The following is a 27,323-nucleotide window of genomic DNA, read 5'->3' on the forward strand; positions in this document are numbered from 1 at the left end:
GAATTTCACTGGTCTTTGCTTTATTTTCTATTTGGTTCCATGATCTGTAAATCTCAATATTTGTTATCATTAGAAAGTTTTTATAGTAAATATTCTTGCATTTGAGTGAGCGATGGGGAAGCTGTATTTCTTTGCTATGGAATAACTATTATGTGAACAAATGTTTTCATCCAGATTTGTCTGAAGCAGTGGAAGACATTATTTTCCTCAGCTGCTTGTTATTACTGATCAGACAGAAATTGCTGCCACACAGCTAAACAAACACATAGCAAGGAAAGTGGAAGCACTCTGTAAACCATTCTTGCTGTTTAAGATCAGTCAGGTTAACTGAAACCGTCTCCTCAGCAGCACATGCTGGACGGGCTGTCTTTGCACCGAAGCAGGTGAGGAGCACTCCTGTGCTCTTTGCCAGTTTTCAGCAGAGAAGGGGAACCAAGCAACATGGGGAGGAGGCAATAGTGGTTTGAATGTCTCCAACTGTTTGGAAAGTTAACATGTGTTTGCATTCAAAACGTCTCACGAAATGTTTTAAATTCTGGCAGTATCAACTCATTCATCTCTTCACCCTTACTGTTCAAAAGAAATTATGTTCCTTTATATTTTAGTACATGTGTGTTTCAGAGGTCACTTTTAAAAGTTAAAATTTCTTCTCTCCCTGTATGTTACAAATCAGTAGCACTTGTTCAGATTAGGGCTTTTCTTACATCATACGCTCATGGATTTATAGTGCTCTCTCTGGGAAGTTGTCTCAGTGCCTAGTATTTATACACAATGCACAGGTGAAATTTATTATTCAGGGTCTGGCTATATGTTAAGTTTCCATGCACTCAAAGATTTCTAGCTGTGAAAAAGACTTGCAGTGTGTCCTTGTTTGCACGTGTCTTAAGGATTCTTCTAGATAGAAAAAACAGAACAGGAGTTCATTACTAGGATGACAAAGCCATCAACTTCAAAGCATAAGACTGACCAAATAGTAGACGAATGAGATGCCAGAATTCAAACAACCTAGCCAAAATTATTGAAATAAAATTTATATAGCTTTTCAAATATAAAGTGTAAATTTGTTTTAATTATAATAATAAGAGTAATATTAATATAAAGGCTTGAAATTAGGATATGACAACAACAAAAATTTGGTTTCACGGTCTCATTGAGCCTTGGGGAAGAAAGTGATCTTTCCTGTCTTCTGGATATTTTTATCATCAATGCAGTGTTTTCTCTTGTGCTAGAAGAAGTTTGGGGATCATGATATAGTGAACCGAATCTTATCTCATCTTCTTTGTGAGGAGGCTGTAAGTGGAGAAGAGAATGAGGGACTATTGTCCTAGAATGGAAATGAATTTAATTGTTCATTTGAATTAATAGTTCATTGAGAAGAGGGTGATTTCTTTAGATAGCATTGCCAGCTGATACTGACAGCAAACCATAGTATTAAAAAAAAAAAATGTTACAGTTAAGATAAAATAGGGTTCACAGGAAAGTATATGAAGAAAAGATACTAGCAGAAATCCAAATGGCAGGCATGTCTCCTCCTAATTGCACCTTAGTGCGTTTTTCTAAGTAATGTGACTACTTTTAGGTTTTGTCTGAGGGAATTAGATGCATTACCCAAATTACCAATTTATGAATGAATTCTAAAAATATTAATAAAGAACCAGTATGATTTACTCAAACTAACATCAAACTAACATGTTAGAGTGTCTGACAGTCATCCAGTAATACAGGAACTGAGATATTTCACAACTCAAGCCAGCATGAGGTAGAAAATGCACACACACCTTATTTAAGCTAGTTATTACATAAATTAAAGTTATTTTCTTGTGAAAGAATAATTACTGAGGTGATCATTCAGGCTTATTAAGTAAGGCTGCTTGGGTTTCTGTTTGGTGGGTTTGGTGAGATTTTAATTAATGCATGTACTGTTGTTTTCTTTTTTTAACATTTCTTTTTAGATATACATAAAAGAACACACTTCTGTACATATTTGCAATATTTGTACTGTGACTCCTGCAAAGACTAATGAAAGAGTATTAGTTGATATTCCAAAAGATCCTAAAAAAGAATAGATCTGTCCCTGTCTTATCTCCCTTTCATGGTGGTATCAGGTTTAGCTTGTGATTGAAAAGGGTGTGTTTGTTGATGAGAAACTCAATATGACACAGCGATGTGCACTCACAGCCCAGAGAGACAGCTGTATCCCGGGCTGCATCAAAAGAAGTGTGACCAGCAGGTTGAGGGAGGCAATGCTGCTCCTCTACTCTGCTCTCATAAGACCCCACCTGGAGTATTTCATCCAGCTCTGGAGCCACTAACATAAGAAGGACATGAACATGTTGAGGCGAGTTCAGAGAAGGACTCTGAGGATGATCTGAGGAGGGTTGGATCACCTCTCATGTGAATACAAGCAAAGAGAGTTGGCGTTGTTCAGCGTGGAGAAGAGAAGGCTCCAGGGAGACCTTATAGCAGCTTGCCAGTACCTACAGGGGACCTACAAGGACATGTAGAGATAGGACAAGGGGTAATGGCTTTAAACTCAAAGAGAGTAGATTGAGATTAGATAGAAGGAAGAAATTCTTCACCATGAAGGCACTGAGGCACAGGTTGCCCAAAAAAGTTGTGGATGCCCCATCCCTGGAAGTGTTCAAGGCCAGGTTGGATGGGGCTTTGGGCAACTTGGTCTAGCAGAAGGTGTCCCTGGCCATGGCAGTTGATCATTAAGGTCCTTTCCAACCCAAACCATTCTATGATTCTGTGACATAGCCAGCTTCATAGAATAAGTCTGGCTGTGCTTCTCTTGGCTGTATTTCATATTTCTGTATGTCTGCTGAACTTTGAACAATGAGCTTGTGATTGGGCATGAATGCCACAGTAATATTTGAAATAATAAAGCTTTTTGTTAACGGAAGGAAAAAAATGCTGTTTTCTCATTTAGAAAAAAACAAGAACAAAAAACAACTGATAACTGAAACTTCAGATTTTTAAGAGTATTTTGTTTCTGAGCATAGTTTATTGTTATCACCCTAAAACTTTTTGTTGTCTGTACAGCAGAATATTGAAGTATTTTCAATTCCTTTCAATATTATTCTCAACATTAACTTGTATACATAGGTCAAGAAGGATTTGTCATCTTGAATCTCATATTTAGATGATACTTAAATTTATAAGGAGGGGTTTAGCATAAAACTGTGTATAGAACCTACTAAATGTATTACATTTTTTCTAATGTTGAGTGGGTTGGCAGTAGAGAAATAAATTTCTCTTTCTGTCCAAATTCTGCTTTCAAAGAAACACTACGTAATTCAGTTTGGAGTTAAAAGTTCACTAGCTGTAAAAAACTTCCGTGGCTAGAAGCTCTGTGTTGTGCTTTGAAAATGCTCCGATGCTTATTACTCACACATATATTTTTAATTAATATGACTCTCATTAGTAGCTGTGAAGGAACAAGAAAACTCTTCACTCTTCCCATTTATAGCTCAACTGAAATTTTTTTCAATTTGTTGTGGGGAGTGGGGGCATTGCTCAAGGCTCCAGAGGCTGTGAAAGCTGATATTTCTACAACAAATTCTGTGGTTTAAATTGTGTTTCCAGTGACATAACTAGCTAAACATAAACCAGATGTGCTTTGAAGTTCATTTCCAGGAATGTACAGTGAAATGTTTCAATTTTTGTTTCTCTGATATTTACAACTTACACTCACTTAAGAAATTGTTTTTTTAAAAAAAAAAAACTGATTAATATTTTCAAACACATTGGCTTTCATTTTAAAATATAAAACAGTATTAAAATCAATTTGATTTCTTTCTCATTCTTGTTAAAATTACCTTGTAACGTGCATGGAAACAATTTTTGGTGTTTGTTTAAATTGTGCATATGATACTTTTTTGACTGTTTCAGCAGAGCACTAATGCTGAAATGTATTCATCCTTTATTTTTTTTTTTTTCCTGAATGGTAGTTTTGGGAAAAAAGCCAATGCAATATTACAAACTTGTTGATGCCCAAAATAATTTGATTTAGGTTTTGTTTCTTTTGTTTGTTTCTTTCTTTTTTCCTAGCATAGTGCTGAATCCTGTCAAAAGCAGAAAGTAACAAACTGTTTTTTTCAGGGTCAGAGGCCTAGGGCATAGTCACATGATTGATTTATAAGTGACCAGAAGTTAATGCCTTCAGATATGGATACCCCATCCTCAGTGAAAGCTGCTCTCCCTCTTTCTGCTCCGTAGAGAGAAATGGGATGAGTATGCCTTGCCATGCACTAGGGTAAAGGGAAATGTGGAGGAGTCTGGTTCTGCGATACATCTTCCCTCACCCACAGTCTTGTCGACCAGCTTCTGCTGTTCTCATCTCAGAAGATGGAAAGTGACTATTTGTCTGTGAGATCAGTGAGGGGCTGTCACTGGTGTTTGAGAACGGTAGAAACTGAGATTGAGAGAGGAAGGAGGAGGAAGGATGAAGGGAAATGTCCCCTGTGGACAGCAGCAACCTGGCAGATTGAGTCAGCTGTTTTGCCAAATAATGTTTGATGCAAATTTGAGTGAAGATTTAGACGAGATAGTCTGACTTTGGCTTGAAATGGGCAGGCAGTTCTCGCAGTATAGAAAGTGGTCAACTCTGACAATGATGTATTGTCTTTCTGTTCTTCCCTGGTTTTGCTCTCTTGTACATTCAGTTTGAGTTTTTTTCTCCCCTTTCACTGTCTTTGGGCAGAGAATGGATAACATGGCCCATGAAGTCAAGAGAGCTGCTTCAGTCATCATTAGGTGTTGACCTCTAGATGCTTTAGCCCTCCGTCTCCACATACTCAGTTATCTTTGGTTGTAGCTTTGGGAACACTGACTTCCAAGTGTAGCCCTCAACTAGTTTTTGATAGGTTTGGGTTTCTTGTTAACTCTGAAAACCTGAAATACAAGATGTGTTTTCCTAGAAGAAAATAAATTCCAAACCTAACTTGCTAAGTAACAGAGAGAACTAAAGATAGGAATTACAAGATGATATTGCCTCTATAAATGTGTTGTATTTTAAGTTTAATGCCTTTTTTTTTTTAATAGTCTGAATATGGCATCTCCTTATTACAGTGTCTTGTCCTGCACACTGGTTGTGTATGTGCGAATGTGTGTGGGGTTGGGCTGCCAGCTGTTAAAACTGTGGGACACTTTACATGACACTCCCTTGTTTTCAGCTATGAATAGCTGCAGCAATCTTCAAGCACTTCACCTGTAATCTTTTTCATTGGGTGTCTGAGACAGACTAGATTTTAATTTTGTCTTTAAAAAATTCAGACAAAGCTTTTTGTTCATTTCCAATAAAATGTTGATTTGTATATTTAGAAACATGCAAACCTTGTGACCTTTTTTTTCTTTAAAAAGCTGATGATCCTTTCTGCTCTTGCAGCTTGAAATTTCTTGAGTAGCATTTGTTCAGGATAGTGCTTCTTTACTCTGAAAATGTGCTAAGGTGTGGTCAAGTTGGAAGCCTGATTTTGCTCAGTAAAGACTATTTTTCGTGTCCAAAAGTCTTGAAGATTCTGTGGCACAGATTATGCCTGGTCCCTCACAGGAACTTCTCTGAAGTTGCATCTTAGCTAAAAGCAGGGTAGAGCACTTGCAGCTAACTGGACAGAGAATCATATCTGCATAAAAGCAAAGACATAAATGCAGATACTGATCAAAGATCATTCTGACCCACAGCAGAGCAAGTATACAACATTACTTTCCAAAGATACTTTTTCAGTCTCCAACAGCTGTGGTTCAGGGACCTCTGACACCAGAAGTAGGATCTTTGCCTTATACAGACCTTAGTGAATTTATCTTCCATGAACTTTTCCAGACCAACGTTGATTAGTGCAGACTTTCAGCATCACAGGGCAAGGGTTCCCAGTTTCTCTACCTATTGTGTAAAGAACCAATTTGTTTTAACTAGATCTTGCATTAATTTATAATTAATTTGATTCACACTGTTTTAGTTTATAGATATGACATTATCCCTCAAGCACTACTAGCAAATATAAGCAAGCACTAATCAGTTTTATTTCTGGCCTGCCAAAGGAACTGCCAAGTTGGATTAGAATGTATGGCTTTGTTCAGGACCCAAATCAAAAAGTTAAATTGGTTGAGTTGAGGAAGAAATGGTGGATATGCATCTGCAAATGTTCTTTGAACGAATTTGCCAGTAATGTTTTAATCTTAAAATCGATATCACTTTAAAAGAAAATAGTCAGCAAATAGTACTGTTATCAGAGGTCCTATTCTTACATGTGAACAGGCTTTAAAAACTCAAAACGGTAATAAATAGAAGGAGTTAGGGGCTAGACGGAAGTACCATTTACAGTGTTCCAGCTTTGACTCCTACTTCTTGAATGCTTTCCAGAACTAGAGAATCACAGCCAGCTTTGTGATATTTTGCTTCTGACAGGGTTTTATGAATTCTTCCAAAGCGTACATGGAGCCATGAACAACAGAAACAATAAGGCTTTTATTAGTGCACTGCATGTTGTGGATGGAAAGGCATTGCACTCTACAAAAAAAGCATTTTGTTTTCTTACAGGACAGTTATAATTGATGCTGGAAAACTTTATAGTCCAAGTTGTTGGAAATTTCTATCTTTGTAAAAAGGAGCCGTTTAATTAACACTTTCGCAGTATGCTCTCCTATACATATGCACATACATGCTACCTGCCTTTCCCTATATCTTTTGAATATTATGCTGAGGGGAGCAGGGGGGGCAAATATAGCAGGCAGTCTTGGTGAATAATGGTCCACAGTGGCATTTATACTGTGTAATATTTTCCAGAAGCAGATTGTAGTTCTAACAGTGTATTTTGTTTCTAAATTATAGATATAAATGAATGTGAAAGCAGCCCATGTGTCAATGGTGCCTGTAGGAACAATCTTGGATCTTTCAATTGTGAATGTTCACCTGGCAGCAAGTTGGACTCTACAGGACTGATATGTATTGGTGAGTGTTTCCTCACGTTATTTTCCCTTTTCTTAATAACTTGGAAAACATTGATCATATTGATTAATAAAGCAAGAAAAGAATGCATTTGGATAATTTCCCCATGACAACAGACAATATGTCTGGTTCTGTAGGTAAGACTAAAGAATCACATACTCATTTAATTGTTTCCATGGAAGCAGGAAAAAACTGAGAGAAACATAATTCATGAGGATGTCCAAACTATGGCAAAAGTGGTGAAATGCAGGTATCAGCTGGTGGGAAAGAGTGGGGTGTCTTAAGAGGACTTATCTTGTCCTTTGGAAGAATGAGATTCTGAGTAAAGCTGAAGGTGATTAGTCTGGTAGTTGAAAAACTCCGAAGCAGAAATGGTCACTCGGTTCTTTGGCCACTTTTAAATCTGAGACAAGAAAGCAAGTAAATCTGGAGGAACACGAACTCAAATAATGATAGGAAACCACATCTCATCAGTTCAGAACATCCTTCATGAATTGTGAAGGCTGACTTCCCTAGCTATAAGGAAACATTAATGGCTTTTTCATTACAGCACAATTTACTACTTTACCTCTTTTGCAGGAAGCTGGTAGAGATAAGAGAGATCTGAGTTTTTCCAAATCACTGCCTCTGGAGCAAACACATGAGCGTTGTCCTGGTTTTACATATATACATACACAAAATATATATTTACATAAATAAATAATGTTAGCACCCTCTGAGGATTCTGTTGCATTGAAAAAACAGCAAAGCACTGCGCAGATTTTACTAGAACTAGCAGCAACAGTTGTCTGCAAGATGTTGTTGGTACTATCTTTGGAAACCATTCGTTAATGTTTTTTTTTCTTGCCTTTCCAATAAAGCTCAAAGGATTGGAGACATGTGTACTTCTCAGGTGATCACAAGCTGCCATTGTTTCATCTTATTTGTGTAACATAATTGAAGTCATTGTAGGATATGTGGGATAAATTGGATTTGAGTGTCGTAACTGCATGGTGCTAATTTTAAATGTTCCTTTTATTTTAAGATGGATTTGTCTGCTGTCCTTGGTTCAACTTTCTTGCCTTGCCAAGATTTTCTTAGATAGGAAATTGAATGCAAAGACACAAGTTCCCATTTAACAATTGGGCCCATATATGCCCCAATATGTTTTTGAAGTGAATGTTACTTTTGTGCCTAGGTCTTCTCTTAGATTTCCTTGTAGCATCACTACAGCCAGTAAAATTTTGTTTTGGCTTTGTTCTTTTTTTGCATTGTGCTAATTTCTTGGTATTTCTTGACTACACTAACTTTTGTTTTTTGTACTGCTTGTCTTTATTCTTCTTGTATTTTCACATCCGAAGGTGCTACAAATTCACTAGGGGCCTAATTGTAACAGTGTTCTGGATTTACTTTGCAAATTATTTCCATTGGAATGTTTCCCATGTGATGTTCCATTTGGCCTGAATATTAATGATAAGTAACATAAAATGTAAAGAAAAAAATACCTGAACAATCAGTGAAGTGAAGAATAGAAGCCACCTATGTACTGGAAGTGAAGAATAGAAGCCACCTATATACTGGAAGCCTAATAATTTATTTTCTTTTTTTCTGTTGACCCAAGTCAACTCAGGAAGAGTTTTCTGTACCACAGGGGAGAATATGTTAAGAAAGAACGATCAGAAGTATAGCTAATGCCAGGCACACAGATTTATACTGATAGAGCCCAGTTGTATAATTTTTTACCTTGGCAAAATTTCCTTTGGAGTTGGTAGTGAAGAGAGGAGGGCAGACTGGATTATTGAAAAGTGAGTAAGGGGCTGGAAGTTACGGGTACTTTACTGTGTGAAAAACTTTTTTCCCCATTACCACTGCAGTGAAAGACTTCTAAATGGAATCTATTTGCCTTACTTTTTTTAGCAGATTGTTCCTGTAAAGCTTTCCTGTAGCATCAGATATGAAAAGCATATGACAAAACATAAATGTATGGCTAAAATAAATGCTGTAGTTCAGGCATGTGTTGCATTCTTATAAGAATGATCAAAGTACAGTAATGACAGATTATGACCCCTCTCTAGTTTTTCTTTAATTTCAAATTTGCTCTCGTGTCAGAATCACAGTCCTACATTTTAGAGTTTTTTCTTTCTCTCCCTCCTTCTCTCTCTCTTTCTCTTTCTTGCTTTTTCTTTTTTCTCTCTCTCTTTCTCTCGATGATGATTGAAGTTATCAAACTTAAAAATGGCACAAAATTTTTAAATAAAGGCACATAACAACAATATTAGAATAAGAAAGGGTTAACATAACATCACAGTTAATTTGGTTTTACAATTTATTGCTCCAATGTGTTTGCTGGTGTTATTGCTGATTTTTACCATCCTGTGGACACACCAGACTGCTTTTATATGGAGAAATTATATGGCCTTATTTACACAGTTTGTGGACAGAAGACTTCAGTTTGTCACTTCCTCTGGTTCTTTTGCTCTGTCTGCTCATCCTCAAGGCTGGAGAACCAGGTGGATTTAGTCATTTGCATCCATGTTATCTGTAGAAGTTGAGCATGGGCGTGAACCATTTGCCTCCTTCTTTGAACCTTTCTAGTTAGAGAAAAAATTACTTGCTCAAATTCCAGTCAGAATTCAAGTCACAAGATTTGCACTCACATTTAAGATCAAACCTCCAGCAAATGAGGGTTGTTAGTTCAGCAGTTACAATAAAAGCATTCAGCAAAAAATGCTGATGTATATTGCATTTATTTTGCTTGCACACTGACAGCGTTTGCAGTATTGAGTCTGCAGCGTTAGAGGAAAGAAGTGAAATTGTTTTTGAAATACATCTGTTGGTTATGCAAGTGTTGCATTGTTATTTTGGGAATTGCACATATAGTAGGGATACTGCCATTTGTGCTTTTTGAAATATGCAGTTAATATATGCTTTTTATTCATGTTTTAGTCAAGATTTGTGGAATTCATAAATGCACAATCAGTAGGCTGCCATCTGCCTGTAGTATGCATATATTCTTCTTCAAGTCAGAATCAAACAGATGCAAAAACCAGAAAGAATGCTTTGATGCTGGATAATAGCTTTTTAACCAAAGCAAAAGTCACAGTTACTGCCCATAGTAGATTTTTTTTCTGGACAAGAGAGATTACGTAAAATAAAGGAAATTAACTCATAGACTGAAAAAGATAAGACAAGCAGAATTGGCGGGGTAATATAGATGCAGCTGATGTGAAAGAAGTCACCAGATGATTTGTATAGTTTAAGTGATTTTTGAGATATTAGTTTGATTTTTCCATGCTGTATAGTTGGCTACTAAAAATAAATAACATTGAGCTCAAGAAGCTTCTTGTAAATAAAGCAATGGAAGCATTTACATTTTGAAAACATAAAGCAGAATCATCAAAATATGGGCAACAAGCTGAATGTTGTGTAAAAAAGCAGCTGAAGAACCTATATTCCTTCTCCCAAGGTTGATCCCTGAATTTGGGACATATGATGAACAAGGACATACCCATCTGATGACTGGTTAAGAGTCAACCCAACTAATGACTGTTCAGGTTTCACCTTCAGTCTTGTTATGTTAATCCAAGTCTTGAATGTTGGTTAAAGCTGATCAGGGTGTGGAAAAAATGCATTTTCCACGCTTCTACAGCCCTTGTTAGTTTGTGCACTTGCTTAAGTGTTCTGCCCTACGTGTTTTAGACCAACACTAACCTAAATAATACAACTGTTTTACACTGAAGCACCTTGCTGAGTTTCTAGAGCTGGCTTCTGTCGCATTCCTGGGCAATTTTTTTTCCAGTTACTTCAGTCAAAGAAGGGTTGTGGTCTCTGTAGTCTACAAAATTTTCTAACATAAAAATTTTGTAGAAAAGTTGAAGTTGTTTGAAAAAAGTAAGCTGAAATGATTCTATCTTAAGCACATTGTTCCTAAACATGATGTATTAGTAACACTGATCAACAGCACCCTATACATAGTCTGGGGTTTTGTACTTATATGTAAATCTTAAAACCAAATCCTATTCCTCTTTCATTAGTCATCTCATTAAATTCATCTGGGCCACTTACTTCACTTTGAACTCTGTGTATGCGCATGCATTTAAACTTTACCCAGGCTGACGTCCCAGTCTGGGTTAAATGTTTACAGACTGCTTTTGCTATCTGATCACAAAGGTTGTTGTCTGCTTCAAGAAATTCTGTACTATTTGAGTGTAACATTGTGAAGGTACAGAGCAAAGGTGCTGTAGGTGCAACTTCTAAAGTATGTAACTGATTTAAGATCTAACGTTTTAAAAAGTGGCTTGGGCACTGAAACCATGTTTTAAGAATGGAAGATTTGAGTACCTAAAAAAGAATTCCAGAGGATTTCTGGCAGCAGAGACAACACTTGTGGCTGAAAAATCTGCCCCCTGCTCAGTGTCTGTCAGTCAGGAGGTGCTGCCTGGTGTGCCTGGGCACTTACTGGAGTGGGTTTTCCCTGAGCGTCTGCGTTCCCAGCCTGGCGATCTAGTTTGTGATTCACGAGGTGGGTGTGCTGGAGCTGAGCCCTCAGGAACAGAGAGTCGACTATAACCTAACAGGCATGTTCAGACCCCTAAAATAGTATAGCACACCCCTATTCCCCACATATTTAAGTTGTTTGTTTGTTGTTGTTTTTTTTTTTTCCTTGAAGGTTAACTGAGTGCGAGAGCGGCAAGAGCACCTGGATTTCATAACCCAGTGGTTCAGGTAGTCAGTTGGAAGGGAGAGTCCCAGGTTATGACCCCCGCTTTTGTTGTAACTTCTGTATTTTAAACTGATCAGTTATCAGAATAAACAAATAAATAAATACACTGTAGTTTCTGAAGGATCTCTGGTAGCATTGAGACCTGTGAGACCCGGGCTATAAAATGGCTCAAGCAGTGTGCTTTATTGGTTCCTTGTAGTAATAGTGCTATTCCTTTCTGCCACTGCTAGTCTAAAATACATACAAAACAACTGATGGAAAACTGCACTGATCGAAGTCTGCACTCCCTTGGTACTCTGTCTACTGGTGGCATGGACATGTCACACCAACTCTTTTTTGCTGTGACAATTCTGTATCGTTTTTTATTCCGCTGCAGATAGCCTGAAGGGGACTTGCTGGCTTAACATCCAAGACAGTCGCTGTGAAGTCAACATCAATGGTGCTACACTGAAATCTGAATGCTGTGCTACCTTAGGAGCAGCTTGGGGCAGCCCATGTGAGCGGTGTGAATTAGGTATGCCCTCATATCCTGCATTTTTGGAAGAAGAGAGGAAATACCACTAGATAGATTCTCATCATTTTCTGTATAGAAAACAAGTAAACAGAAAACACACACACACACACACACACACACACAAAAAAGTAACATGAAATTCTCTTATTTAGCATCATTTGTAATCTCCACCATCAGGGATCATTCCACCATCAGAGATCATTCTAATAGCTTTGAAGTTACTAGGAAATAACATGTGAATAAATCTTTTATTAATGACATATGTTTCATCTCCACAGGGACTGTGCATTGGTGTAGGGAAGTAAAGACTACAATAATAAAGTGAAATATCTGGTAAAAGTCTTGAGGGCTTTTTATGTTGTGGGCTGTTAACAATTCTTTCATCTGTTTTCAAATACATAGCTTATGTACAATTATTTATTGCAGAATAGTACTACTATTAGATTACAGGTTAGGTCTAGAAGTTGGGAGCGGGAATGTTCACTGTGTGCTCTAGTTTGTGGAGAAATACTCTGATGCATTCTCCCCATAAGGTTTGAATAATGCCACTTGCAGCTGAACCAGTGTCAGGATGTTATAGCCTTTCATTTCTAATTGGAACAGTAACTTTAGGCACGTGTATCACATCTAACAACCATGTTGCAAACAATATCCAACTGAGCTCTTAACTGTGCAGTGCAGCATCAAGCAAAGATATTACTTTGCACTCCAGGAAGCAGCACTGTCATGTTAGACTGGTAAAACGAATAAAACCCCAGTAATCTAGAGATCTAATTATCTCAGACTGGGTACATTTGGCCATTTAATTTTATATTCTCTGACTAATTAAATTTCAGCAAGCTTTCATATCACTAAATCATGCTACATTTTACATGCATATCCTAAAATAATGTTATTGCTCAGATCCTTTATTAAGCTGCAGTGGGAAAAAAGCCATTAGTGATAACTGGCATCACTAAAGTTCTAAATCTTCAGGCAAGTTTACAGGCAATTTACCTTGCAGCTGCATCTGAGTGCAGAGACTGATAGAATGAGATGCTGAGGATTCTCATCTCCACTAAGGAATACACATGGGAGAGTAATTGTTTAAGATTTAATTTCCTCAACTATTCACTTGTTTTAAGTAATACATATGACTCAGTACTTTTCTTGATTGAGGCTTGAGCACTCACCACCCTGTACAGTCAAATTATTTGAGAATTCTGAAGATACATTCATTTTAAAATTATTTACTCCTGTGTTTCTCTCATACAAAAGCAGTGATATATCTTTTTGGCTTGATTCCAGACCCAGCTTGCTCAAGAGGATTTGCCAGAGTGAAGGGTATAACCTGTGAAGGTGAAGTTTTTGCTTCTTACTCAAGATGTCACTTTTTTTTTTTTTTTTCCTTTCAAAATGAGATAAAAGGGGATTTATTATGTTGTTGTTTATGTCATACATAATCATGTTAATCTGAGATGAATGCCTTCACAAACAGTTACGGACTGTTGGGAAAAGTTATGTTCCACTGTTTGTTGGAGAATATCAAAATAATACAAACACAATGGAATTGCTCCTTCAAAATACCTTTGATGCCTTTAGATTTTGCTTTTCTCAGCCACATCCATCATCTTGTCTTAGAGAAGAGAATGTGGCATCTTTGTGCCCTATGACTTGAAGATCTTGCAAGAGTTCCTTGAGACTAGGCCAGGAACTTGTTCAGAGCACTGTTCCGACCCTAATACAGTATGGATGAAAGCCTCTTGCTTTCTTTCATGTAGCTTAAATTCTCAATAAAGCTGTAGTTGTCTTCTTCCAGTTGCAATATAACTCAGCTTCTTGTTTCCCCAACAGATGTAAATGAGTGTGAGGTTTTCCCGGGGGTTTGTCCCAATGGGCGGTGCATTAACAGCAGAGGCTCATTCCACTGCGAGTGCCCGGAAGGGCTGACACTGGATGGAACAGGGCGAGTGTGTTTAGGTAAGAGTGTGCTCGATTCCACCAGCTTTTTAGCTGTATCCATCGGTTGTCCAAAGTTATTCTCAAAGGCATGTGAAAGAATATTTGGTTTGTTTCTGAATTCATCCAAAAGCAGTTTATTAAGGCTGTGTTTTAGTTTATGGCTGCTTAGATATCAAATGCCTGTGCCTGCCTCAGGGCAGAGTTGTTAATTCCTTGGGGAAATAGGAGTTTGTGTTAGTATTTGGTTTGCCCACAATGCAGTCAGCAGGTTTTGCTAGAGTGCTGCCCTTGCTCTGCCTCCTGCTCATGGATAGAAATGTCTGACTCGCTGGAACGGGTTGATGAGCAGCCAGCTGCTCAGCCCACAGCTGTAATGCGGCGTGAATGCTGCTCTGCCCTACTGCTATCTCACCACCTCGTGCAACTTGGATACTGCCTTGTACCACAAATACGCTGCTGCAGATTGGTCTGTCTGAGACTAATCAAAGTGAGCACAGATAAAAAGAGGACCTGATCTTTGTTGTACAGATTAGTATCTTTTACTGACAAAACATGATGTCTGTGAAAGCGTACATTTCTCTAGGAAAAACTTCAAGTATAAAAAGTACTGAACCCCTCTGTGAGTTCAAGGAAACACCAGTATCCTGTAGCAAGTGTAGTTAATTAATCTGCATCTTCACAAATCAATGATCAGAGATTAAAAAAGATAAAGTCAGGGTCCTGCATGTTTAGAACAGATTCTGGAACCCGTATTATTTTTTCTTAACAGTTCTAAAGACTGTAAAAATATGATTACTGAGAGCATTGATTTATTTAAAGAAAACAGAGCAGCAGAACAACAACAAAAAAAAATCAGCCCCTGCTTCATGTCAAGGATTCTCCTACTCTAACCTTTTTTTGTTGTTGTTTGAAGAGTGTTCTCTTTCCTCAAGCAAAATCAAATTTAAGCAAACATTTTTGCTTTAATTGCACTATGCCTCACCAATAACTGATACAAACAGTTACCAGATTGTGGGGTCTTTTAATGTGAACGTTATTCTTATTTTTTAAAATAAGCCAGATTTTGAAATTAAGCAGATGTGTACAATTGGTATAAATGTCTCAGGAAAAAAAAAAAAAAAACAAACAAAACCAAACCAAACAAAAAATACCCAAACAACAACAAAAAACGCCACACCAGTTCAAAATCAAGTCTGCCCAGATGCACATATCCATTAAGTTTGTGCATATCATATGCAGTTTTCCTTGTTAGGCTTTACTTAATATTCCACTCCACCCCAACTCCTCCAAACTTAGTATTTCTGGTGCAGTCACTGTCCGTGGCCACCAACCCTGTATTATTTCTCAATGAGAAATTCTATAAGGACAGGTGTGGATTTAATTGTGGTTGATAGATATAATGAAAATTTGAAACAAAGGAGACATTTTCAAGCAACATTCACGATCCCTTTACTCTCAAAGCTGTGTTCCCTTTTCTTATTTTAATGAAAAAACATCATTTTACATTACAAGGTATGAGCCTTCTCCTATGCTACACATAACATATATGTCTGAAATATGTTTTTTTTTCCTGAAAGACCCGCTATAGTGATTTTATTCCAAAGAAATACCTATTAGCAGTATGTTTACTGAATCTCTGGAAATTGAATAAATGTGGAATAGTTTACAGGAAACCATGACTATTACTTTGAACCATTTCCAGTTCTTATGCTTGTTTAACTTCAGATGTGCATAGGGTAACTTTATGTTGTAAGTCTGCACAACTTTGAAGGACTTGTATGGAAAACAGTTCAGCGGTTTATCTGTGTTATTTTTAAATCTTGCATCTTCTCCAAAGCTCTTTGCACAAAGCATTTAAGAGTTCTGTCGGGCTTGCTAAAGCCTAACTTCCAGTCCAGTATATCACATGAAACGTGAATATTTGTCCTGAAAATAGAGCTTGACCTCTAGTCCATTTCAATCATGTCAGAAGGCTCTAGAAGATGTCCAGAACTTGTTTTGTCAGATGCAGTATGTCCTTGTGTTCTTCCCTTACACAATGAAAATAACTCTTGTTTCCTGGAGAGTATTAAGTTACCAAGAAATTTCTGTATAGTATCACAGATATCTTCTCTAGCACTACTGTAATTTATACTGTCCATTTCTCATTATTGGTATTGTTTGATAGATTCTTAGAATTTGGGCATAAAAATTTTCCTATGTTGTGGAAATTAGCATCTAGAGACTTAACAACCCATATTTATACCAATTTTATATTTTAACAAATACTAAATTTTTTTCTAAAAATTTTAAACTATTTTTCTTTACGAAAATACAAATAGGTGAAAAGTGTGTAATGTACTGACAGTTTCAAATGGGTTATTGTTGTTATTTGTTACTGTATATGGGAACTGGCAAAGCTGATTTTTTCTGTGTACAGACCAGTGTGTGGTATTTTTCCTGACAGCTGGGTATGCAAGCACAGATTTTGCCTGCACACTTGGTTGACGTATCATTTGCTTGACCTGCTTGCTTGCTTTCCTTGAATATAAGCATAACTAATTTTTCTGGAAGCCGTATTGTTTTCTCCTGCTAACTGGTGATAAAGTAAGCCTAACAATGATGAACATTTTTTTCTGTATTCCTTGTATTAATAAATTAATATAACAATATAAACATAGATAGGATTAGGTTTTTGTTGGTGTTTTTTTGCCATGAATGCATGTCAATTTGTAAATGAGAATACCTGATACAGTAAAGAAATACATGTCTCTGTCCTATCAAATACACATAGGAACTTAAAAAAGCACTTTGATGTTAGAGTAGTGGTACATCTTCATATTGCAAGACAATAAATGAAATGTTTGTACTTTTATGTGGTGCAACAGAGATCCAGAAACATAATTATAATGTAATATTAGCAACTTCAGATGGTCGAACATTGTGCAGAAGTGTAGAGTCTTGCACAGAAATCTGTCTCCCAGAAACGGAACCTCACATGTACTCATGCCTTAGAAATATATGCTTCTGAAAAACAAAAAGCTTTCGCAAAGGATAAAATGCCTATTTGTCATTGTAAAATGAGCAGATATTCGCATGGAGCCATGCTACCTGAAGTGGGATGAAGATGAGTGCATTCAGTCTGTGCCTGGCAAGTTCCGTATGGATGCCTGCTGCTGTGCAGTGGGGGCTGCCTGGGGCTCCAACTGCGAGGAGTGTCCTAAGCCTGGCACCAAGGAATACAAGGCTCTGTGCCCCAGAGGTCCTGGCTTTTCCAACAGGGGAGATATTCTAACTGGCAGGCCATTTTATAAAGGTAAGGGTTCATTCTTGTGTCTAAAATTAAAATATAGGTATGTCTGTGTGAATATTCTAAGAAAATGCCAGGATTTGTGGCTATGTTTGCTACATACTTGAGATGAGAGATACAATAAAGATTTTTGTCCAAAAGAGCTGACCTTGCAGGTGGGAAACTCTCTGTTTACTTGGTTCTCAAGAGAGTTACAGGAGCCTAAAAGAAAAAGCTGCAAAGTTTAAATTTGGTAAGGAGAAAGAGGAAATGGTCATAAAAGAACTGAAGGGAAGGGGAACTCTAAATAACAAGAACAACATAAAATGTGTACCTTTATTAAGGCAATGCTTTTCAAAGTGTGAACTGAGGGTCTGATGTTCCATGAGGTCAAAGAGTTGAGATGTAAATGTAAAACATTACTAAAATTTGGCCAGGGTTCTCTGAAAGAGGTACTGAAGAAGAATGGGTTCTCTCTCTGGCTTGCAGAATTAAGTTATTAGAAGGGTAATGTGTCCAATATTGCATTAAAAATACAAGGGCAATGATAACAAGGAGCTTCAGCGATAAAGTAAATAAAAGCCTTTTGTTCAGTTTTTACTAGCTTCAACTCCTGTAGGGCAAAAACAAAACTGAAGAGGCTGGAAAATGTTAAGAAACTAGATCTGAGATGTTTTAGCTGATTGAGATCAGAGAATAAAAACTGTAAATTTCTCTGTGCAGAAGCTGAGGTGATCCAGAAATGCTTTAGGTATGTTTTGGTTTTCTTTTTAATGTATTCTGAAGCATTTATCTTGAAATATGTTGAGTTGCTTGAGAAAACTTTAGCAGATTGGACCTCAGCTTACCCATAAATAAGGTCTGATGTTCAGGAGTTACTATTCTCAGGCAAAGCTCTGAACATTCTGTGGTGATATACTAAAACAAATTAAGGAATATAATAATAATAATAATAATAATAATAATAATAATAATAATAATAATAATAATAATAATAATAATATAATTTCTTGTTTTTATAAAACTCAATTAATTAGAAATAATAAAATCTTAATTATTTAATACTAGTAAATATCTCATCCACTCCAAGATTTTTTAAGGTTTTCCTGCTTGTTTCTGGTTTTGTATGCGGACCGCACTTTTCTCCCACTCACATGAGTACATAGGAGATAAAATTTTGTTTCATAAAAGATGATTCTCAGGTTGGGACATTCAACCAGCAAATTATATGACAGAGTATAAGAAAAGCTCATTCAAGTTTGTAAATGCTGCTGGGGTGTACACATGAGAGAGGCCGAAACATGAAAAACCTTTCTTGTCCTATGCAAGAAACTTTAACAGCAAAATACATTTAGAACAGGTGAAACATTCCATTTGATATTCAACAAAAGATTAATTAACCTTTTCTAAACTGAGCTCCAGATATCACTCTAGCAATCTCAATTTAAAACAAAACAAAACAAAACAGAAAACAAACGAACAAAAAAAACCCCAACAATCAACCAGGTAAAAGTTACATCTTTTACAAGCTGGCACAGGAACACCATGAATGTTCATTGTATTAGAAAGCAAAATAGAGGACAATATACATTTTGGCATCATGGGCAGAAGAGTCTCAGCTCGGGGAATTTCACTGAATTTGGTTCATTGCTGATTGATGTGAACTTTTAGTTACTGATTTGGACATTGAGAAGCAAAGAAAGCATAAAGAAATCAACAGGTAGGGAAACATATTTTCTCTCCTACCCATGGATCCAGCCCGGCATCTCTCCTCCACCCTTCCTGGTGTTTGGCTGCCCCAGTCCCATGGATGAGACAGTTGGCAGCACAGGGCCTTCGGGGCACTGCAATGGTTTCTCTTTGTCACCACTCATTGCTTAGTCTTTTATTTCACTGCTCCTTCCTTCTGCTCATTTGGTGTGCCATGACATGGGCTCCTCCATGGGACAGAGGCCCTCAGGTGTGTTCCTGCTCAGCATGGGTTGTCCACAGCCCATGCTCCTTCAGGACATCCCAGTCCCAGTGTGGGTCATTTGTGCTTAGTCCTGGGAGGAAACACCCACACATCGTGGTCCCTCAGGGATCTCCCTGCCCTGGCAAGGGTTGCCTATGGGTCACAATCCCTCAGAGGTGGCTCTGCCCCAGCATGCATGGGCCACTGTCTCTCAGGTGTTCCTGCCCCTGCTTGGGCCACCTATAGGCAACGCACCTTCAGGCATGTCCCTGTCCTGCCATGGGTCACCCACAGCTGCAGTCCCTCAGGGCTGTCCCTGCATATGGGTCTTCTACAGGCTGTGGTTTCTCTCGACTTTCTCTGTGCTGGCATAGTTCCTCTAGGGGCGGCAATCCCTCGAGGGTTCTTTCTCGGATGCGGAGTTCTATCCTCCAAGAGTGCATCTCCGGTCATGTCTCCAACAATGTCCCCTGCTGCTTGCCTCCTTTGTTTCATTTCTCCTTTCTCCTAACCTGTGTAGGAGGAGGCCATACCTCAGACCCTGCCTTTTACACCCAATACAACTGGTAAGAAGAAGCAGGAAACTCTGATTATATTTATAGACGCATTTGTGCTTAAGAATGCTCTTTTGTTTTATTTCATAGATATCAATGAATGTAAAGTGTTCCCTGGTATGTGCATGAATGGTAAATGCAGAAACACAATTGGAAGTTTCAAATGTAGATGTAACAATGGGTTTACTTTAGATATGGAGGAAAGAAACTGTACAGGTAAGTCTTGCATTTTCTCCAGTTCTTCCTAGAATCATAGATTGGTTGAGATTGATAGGGACCTCAAAATATCATCTTCACCAAGGCTCACACCCTGTGTGTCAGGGAGCCTAAATAAGGTTATCTAGCTGCCTGTCCATCTTGAAAACATCCAGTGATGGGGAGTCCACCATGTCCTCAGGGCATTTTGAAGGAACTTGTACTTGTTGCATATCTTTGTGATTCAGAAACTTAGTGTAATTCAATTCCTTCAGTTTCTAAGAGCTTTATCTTTACACAGAGTGACCAGGTGTCTTGAGATTCCCTTTCAGAAAGTGATTTTTTAATAAATGTAACATTCTTCTTCTACATGTACATTAGGAATTTTTTAATTGATGTTAAATATTCTGAGGTCATGGTCTATCAGTATAAACTGAAAAATCAATAAGAATCATCAGCAGAGACAAGTTCAATGTTTAAACAGCCAGATTAATTTATATTATATTCCTTACTCTCTGGTCATTGTGATACCAAACAAACTTAGAAACTCCACTGCAGATTAATTTTCATTTAGATTTGAAAGCCAAGCACACTCAGAGGCACCTCTGCAATTCTGTCATCAGTGCAACATTAACTTGAGAAGTGCATTTAATTTAAAAGTTTAATATTTTATTGTTTACTGCCTGGAAAAACTGAAACAGAAGATAAGCTTGATAGTTTTCTGGTTATGAGAACCTGGATGCCTGCATTGTGGGTGGCTCTGTGCTGAAAATGAAGGAGGTTTTGTTATACCACACAGGCGTCTATGAGTGAGTCAGCGTAATATGAAGTGTGGGTGGTAAGGCATGTTAACTGAGGTGGGTCTGGATGTTAATGTTGCCCTAACTGGTGATTTCCTTGCTTTTATAGTGATTGCATTGATAAGAAATGCATTTAATAAACTTTATTTCTAAACTAACAAGAATAATTTGGAAAACTTTTCCCTCCCAAAGCTTTTTTTGGTTCTGTTTTCCATTGGAAGTTTGTTCTGACAAAAACGTTCCACTGAGCAGCTGTAGAGAGCCAGGTTTTATTAAACAGAAGATTTTGGTTTGTTTTGTTTTAAATTAGCAAAATGTTTTATAAAGCCTTCAGAAGGCCAGATAACATCCCAGGCCCAACAGGTGGATTACCATCCAACAACTCCACACATCTGTGTGTGACGGAAATATCTTCACCAGACAAAAACCTGGCCATGGGGGGTGACACAGAGGCAAAAGAGACTTTTGCATGTTGTGAAAAAAGAACTGTTGCAAATCTTTAGTGGTTTCTTTAGTTAAACCAACACTTGTCTAGATTTTCTCAATCACTTACACAAGTGAATCTACTGCCCAGCTCACCAACTTACTGCCCAGCTCACCAACTTACTACTCACATGTTAATGCTCTTCTCTGATTCCTTGCTCCCTGGACTTTGCTCCCTGGACTTCTTGGATGACAGAACCAATCCTATGCCATATCCTGGACTAATGTCTTCATTGTTTCAAATATTCTGTTATTTTTACTCCCAGTAAAGGCTTAATGATTTTTTAATATGTAGAAATTAATGACACAGTAGTGAATTAAGCTGAAGGTAGAGCGTATAGTGGAGAACGTGAAACTAAGGCATGGAACCCTTGTTCACCCCAAAAACAATGGATAGGCAGTGGAGTAAGGAATAGAGAAGTCTAATGGAAAGGGTAAATGCAAATTCATATTGCTATTAGTGGTTTAATGTCTTGATAATAAGCAATTTAGTAACAATGACACTGTAGTCATGGAGTCAATTAGTACCTCTGTAATAATAACAACTTAGAATTTGCTACAGCTAGTGATTTCCTTAGAAAACTAACCTTTAATTACACTTAATGAAAGCTTGCTTGTTAAACAGTGTAATGTATAGTTCAGAGCTCTGAAGGCATTACATTATGAATCTTTCAGAAATTGTTTCACATAATGATAATTCCTTTAAATATTAAATTAATTTCATTTTTCTCTGTTGATTGATATACTGTGAATTATTTATGTAGAGTTAATTTACAATGGCTAAGTGTTCACTTCTGTGAAAAGCAGGATAACCTTGAGCTCTGTTTGATTTTTCTATCTCTCCATTACTATGACATAGACATCGATGAGTGCCGGATCTCCCCAGACTTATGTGGAAGTGGCACTTGTGTCAACACTCCTGGAAGCTTTGAGTGTGAGTGCTTTGATGGTTATGAAAGTGGATTTATGATGATGAAGAACTGTATGGGTAAGTGTTGCCAGGGTGACCTTGCGTGTGTCTGTTGTCTGCAGCCTGACCTGTTCTCTGTACTCTGTACTATACTAGCTTTGCTCCACTGAATACTTCATATGTGTAACTATTATGACTTCTTGAACAAGACATACAGTTTATAGGACAAATAACTGAACTGTGCATATAGCTTTGCTAGTTATTTTTGCTAATCACTTTTACACATTTCTGTATAGACATTTTAGAATGGCAGCAAATATTCATTTACATAATTTAACAATGTCTAATGAGGTATCCAAACATCTGGTAAAGTTAGGAATAGAAGGCTGGAGTTTCAAAAGTAGTGTGATTCACATTTCCTTGATTCTTCTGGTACTACAGAAATTCTGAGAGCATTTCATGAAAAAAAAAAAAAAAAATCACATCTCTTTAATCTTTTTAAAGTTCTAAGAATAGATATGGAGACACCAAAAGTTACTAGCCACTGTAAAAGCTCTTGAGTTAGTATCATGCAGTACTTCACTAAATATATCACAAAATATATAATGAAAGTGAAAAGTCTTAGATTTTCATCTTGATGAGGCTAAACAGGTCCTCCTCCTTGCCCTTCTTGAAGACATTTCCTCTCCTCTCACCCTAAAGTTTCTTGCCTAATTTCCATGGCCTTTCACAGGTGGTCAAGAGTGGCTTCAAAATGACATTGGCCAGCTCCCTCTCAGCACTCATGAGTCTTTTCCACATCCTTTGTCAGCAGTTCCCTTCCACCCTTTCCTCTCATCTTTTTGCTGCTGCTTTTATACCCTTCACATCCCTTGCCAGGGTCAGCTCCTGGTGGCTTTGGCTTTCCTAACCCCACCTCTGCAGACTCAGTGCCTCTGTATTTCTCCTCTCCCTGCTTTGGCTTATTTTATGTTTCCTTTTTGTGTCTGAGTTTTGCCAGGAGCTTTTGTGCTTGTATTAATAACTGAACTCAAATAAGTGGTCCTATGTCCCTGCCATGCAATATCCTGTCACCTTTACTTGATTTCCTGCCAATTGTGATGCTTTTAGACTCAAAAAGTCAGCAAACAATCATTGCCTGAATCACAGGTGGACATGACAAAGACACGAAACTGTCTGAGCTGAATAGTCTTCAGGAAAGACAGAGTACAAATGCAGAGAATCAGTACCGTATGGTGGAGATATGATATCTATAAAACAGAAACAGTGTATCAAGATATCAGGTAAATAGCAGAGAGGAGACAAGAAGAGAAGTTACTTATTGAGCACCTTTTGCAGAGGTGGGAGAGCATAATGTTCAACAAAAACATTTTTGAGCTGCAAGCACTACCCAAGCAGGAGTGTAGCAAAGAGATGCTAAATTCTGTCATTGGATAGTTTCTCCCCTCATGTGACTAACCTGCAAAACCCAGCGATATCTTGGCTAAACTCCCAGGCTAAGGTAAGATAACACTAGTCTGCCTATCTGAATAGAAGTCTCTAGTTTCAAAGACAGGTAGCCATAATGCTTCTCAGCAGTCCCAAAGTGTAAGTACATCCTGCACCTTGAACACCATTTGATCATATTTCTCTTCATCTACATCTACAGTGTTAGCTGTTTTTATCAGATTTGGGAGTCAAATATTGTTTGTCATTATAAGCTGCAGCGAGCTTATTTCTCCACCAAACAATGACATATGCAGGATTTATCAAACTGAATAGCCATTTAGGTAAAAGTTTACACATACAGCCCCATTAACAGCATCCATAGACAACAATTTCGTTAAGAAGCACTTTTCAAAAAATTTCATCACATTAATACATTGTTCTAAATGGCAACCATCCAAACAGTTGCTGTCTTTTCCTAGAATACTTAATTTTGAATGATGAATCTCTGGTTTTCTCGAGGAGAAAGATACTCATTTTTAGAGTTAATAATGCATAGTTTTTTATTCACCGTTATGCAGTATGAGGAAAGGAGCAGTACTGCTTCAATTAAACAGTCCTTTTATTTCTGACCTCCAGATTTTAGCACATACAGACACTGATAATTGCTTTTCTCTTTGTTGCTCCTTAGTAATGATTTTGTATTTGTTTATCATTGTGTCTTCACAGATATTGATGAATGTGAACGCAATCCTCTGCTGTGTAGAGGTGGCACGTGTGTGAACACTGAAGGGAGTTTTCAGTGTGACTGTCCTTTGGGACATGAGCTGTCAACATCACGTGAGGCATGCATAGGTGAGTTTCACGTCAGAATACTGGTCTTCAGCTTTTTAATAAGAGTTTTCATTTGTGCTATCAAAACTTCTTGTCTCTGGCAAGGATAGGGTCTCGGGAATATCTTCTACAAATTCATGTTCCTTCTTTATAAGCGTACCTTCAAATTAAAACCTTAAAACAGATCCTGTAAAATCTCCGGTGCCCTTAATGCTGTTGACTTTAAAGAGGAATATTTTACGAGGCCTTCTATCAATTATTTAGCAACTCAGAGGACTGCACCACTCATGTTGGCAACTTTCAAGAAAAATACATACCAGCACATAGGGAAGTTTGTTACTACAGTCAGAAAAAAGCATTGTCTCTTGCTGAAATGCAGCTCTCCTTTTTGCACATAATTAATCAAAATGCTAAACAAAATGCAGAGAACATAATGCATATTATCTCTTTGACTTCTCTCTTTAATTGGTAATTGCTTCAAGACTTGCTTTATACTACTGCAGGTAGTGCTCACAGACCAGAAACAAAGGTAAGCCTTTGGGCACTGGCTTAAATATACTATTCAGAGCTCCATACCCTGGACTGGAATGTGCTAGGAACAAGAAAGAAATTGAAAAAGACCAAAAGCCACTAATTTAAAAATCTACCTCTCACCCTCTTTCTCTGACATTCAAGCAGTTTTGCTTAATGAGGCTGCATTCTGAATAAGAAGTAATTTATAAGAATGATTCTTTTCCAGATGTAAATGAGTGCTCATTAAGTGACAATCTCTGCAGAAATGGCAAGTGTATGAATATGATTGGAACATACCAGTGTTCCTGCAACTCTGGGTACCAGGCCACTCGTGACAGACAAGGCTGCATAGGCAAGTGTTGCACACATTCACCTGTGTATTTGTGCTCCATTGTATATTGTTTCATCTATCTTTCTTTTTATTTAACCTCATCTTTTCCTTTTGAAACTGAGCAGGGCCATCTTCTCATCTGTGATTAGACATATCCTGAGCTATTGTGGACCCACACACTGATAGCTTCTCTTTCATTTTTCCTCCTAATTCTATACATCTCTTAAATCCTTCGCTGAATATACGTATATAATATGTATACATAATATATGTAGTACTGAATTATGTAGGTGTCGTCACATTGGTAAGGAGAACAGAGGTATTAAGAGGTTTTTTTATTTGTATTTTTATTTGTTTTGCAAAAATATAAATTTATCCTACCTTTCAAGTTTTAATGAAAGCTAAGTTTCTCAGGGCTTTTCTTTCTTTCCTTTCCACATGCTGTATTTTGCACCTTTTTTACATCCACTGTTAATACATGTTAACAAAAGCAACAAGTAAAAGTAGCCACTTGCTCCCACAAATGACAATGAAGTTGAAAGAGACAAAGCTGAAGAAAATGTAAATCAGAGAGAGTAGAATGAGAATAAAAATTCAGAATTGTGCCACTGCTAAACTGTTTCATCTGCTAAGTAAAATGGCAAGAGAAGATGGCTTTTCCTTATTAAAGTAGACTTACTAGTACTAGTGTTGCTTCCCCAGATATTGATGAATGTATGATAATGAATGGAGGATGTGACACCCACTGCACTAACTCAGAAGGCAGCTATGAATGTAGCTGCAGTGACGGCTATGCTCTGATGCCAGATGTCAGGACATGTGCAGGTAGGTTTTAATATCTTAAAAGTTCCTTCATTGTACATTTCAGCCAATATGAGCATGGTATTCTTTTAGCCAAACCATAGGAGAGTGTCAGAACTACTATCTGTTGTTTGGTTGGTTTGTTGTTTTTAGTTTTGTTTTGTTTTGTTTTGTTTTCCCAGATATTGATGAATGTGAAAACAATCCAGATATCTGTGATGGTGGGCAATGTACCAATATTCCAGGGGAATATCGCTGTCTCTGTTATGATGGGTTTATGGCTTCTATGGACATGAAGACTTGTATTGGTGAGTAGCTGTGTGCACAAAATTTAACAGAAGTCTAAATATTCTTCAGCTAATGTTTTAGGAAGTTCTGATGAATCCTTGATAGTGGGTCTTGAAAGTATTTCTATTATTAAAAAAATAATAATTGTAGGGGGGGATTGGACTAGATGATCTTTCAAGGTCCATTCCAACCCCTAACATTCTGTGATTCTGTAATCTTTTTTGCCTATCAATGTGCATGTCAGGAAGGGTAGAAAAATTTTTGAAAAGTCCATAAAGATGAAACAAATCACATTGTTCCAAAAATAGGAGTGATTTAATTGTAATTATATGATTCTTCTAAACCATCTTCGTTGAGAAGAGATTATTTGAGGTCCCCAACATCTTCTTGTCTCTTGTAAATGTTTTAGTTTATACCCTCAACTACAGAAAGATATAATGAGTATTTATAAAGGAAATTAAAATGAAATTATCTCCTCAAATTAACTTAACCTGTTTAGTGTATCTTGATATTCATATGAAGTTCGTACATTTTACCTTAAATATGAAGTTTCTTATGTTTAATATTTCAAGGTGATTTTGGCTACACTGGTAACATCATTTTATATTTTGTGAGCATCTGTCAAACCAACCTTCACTTTGCACAAATGCACACTCACAGACATACTCACTGTGGAGAAACTAGTCATATGTATTGCTGAGCATAGTTGTCCTGAACTGTTTTTTCCTCCTTTCTTCCATAGTTAGAGTTGAATTTAAAATTTTCTTTTCACCGCCACTTTTAATGTTACTCCAGGTTCCTGTTTTCGGTTTTGCACACATACTCCATGTTTATGCAACCAACTTGAAAGTTTAGAACTAA

The 27,323-nt window shown here is 37.4% G+C and overlaps 1 protein-coding gene across 1 annotated transcript in view; it reads left to right on the forward strand.

Annotated features, from left to right (window-relative positions):
- The window catches only part of FBN2 (fibrillin 2), a 167,996-nt gene that overhangs the window by 81,388 nt on the left and 59,285 nt on the right, over nucleotides 1–27,323 (forward strand). Inside the window, exons 20-30 of the mRNA XM_082074936.1 lie at nucleotides 6,833–6,952; nucleotides 12,028–12,165; nucleotides 13,453–13,503; nucleotides 13,999–14,124; nucleotides 17,174–17,401; nucleotides 19,973–20,098; nucleotides 22,220–22,348; nucleotides 24,425–24,550; nucleotides 25,269–25,394; nucleotides 26,076–26,198; nucleotides 26,357–26,482. Coding sequence (XP_081931062.1) covers nucleotides 6,833–6,952; nucleotides 12,028–12,165; nucleotides 13,453–13,503; nucleotides 13,999–14,124; nucleotides 17,174–17,401; nucleotides 19,973–20,098; nucleotides 22,220–22,348; nucleotides 24,425–24,550; nucleotides 25,269–25,394; nucleotides 26,076–26,198; nucleotides 26,357–26,482 — 1,419 coding nt within the window. The remainder of the gene's footprint in view (nucleotides 1–6,832; nucleotides 6,953–12,027; nucleotides 12,166–13,452; nucleotides 13,504–13,998; nucleotides 14,125–17,173; nucleotides 17,402–19,972; nucleotides 20,099–22,219; nucleotides 22,349–24,424; nucleotides 24,551–25,268; nucleotides 25,395–26,075; nucleotides 26,199–26,356; nucleotides 26,483–27,323) is intronic.

The sequence above is a fragment of the Streptopelia decaocto genome, assembly GCF_964273445.1.
Source record: "Streptopelia decaocto genome assembly, chromosome: Z".
In the NCBI taxonomy this organism is placed as follows: domain Eukaryota; kingdom Metazoa; phylum Chordata; class Aves; order Columbiformes; family Columbidae; genus Streptopelia; species Streptopelia decaocto.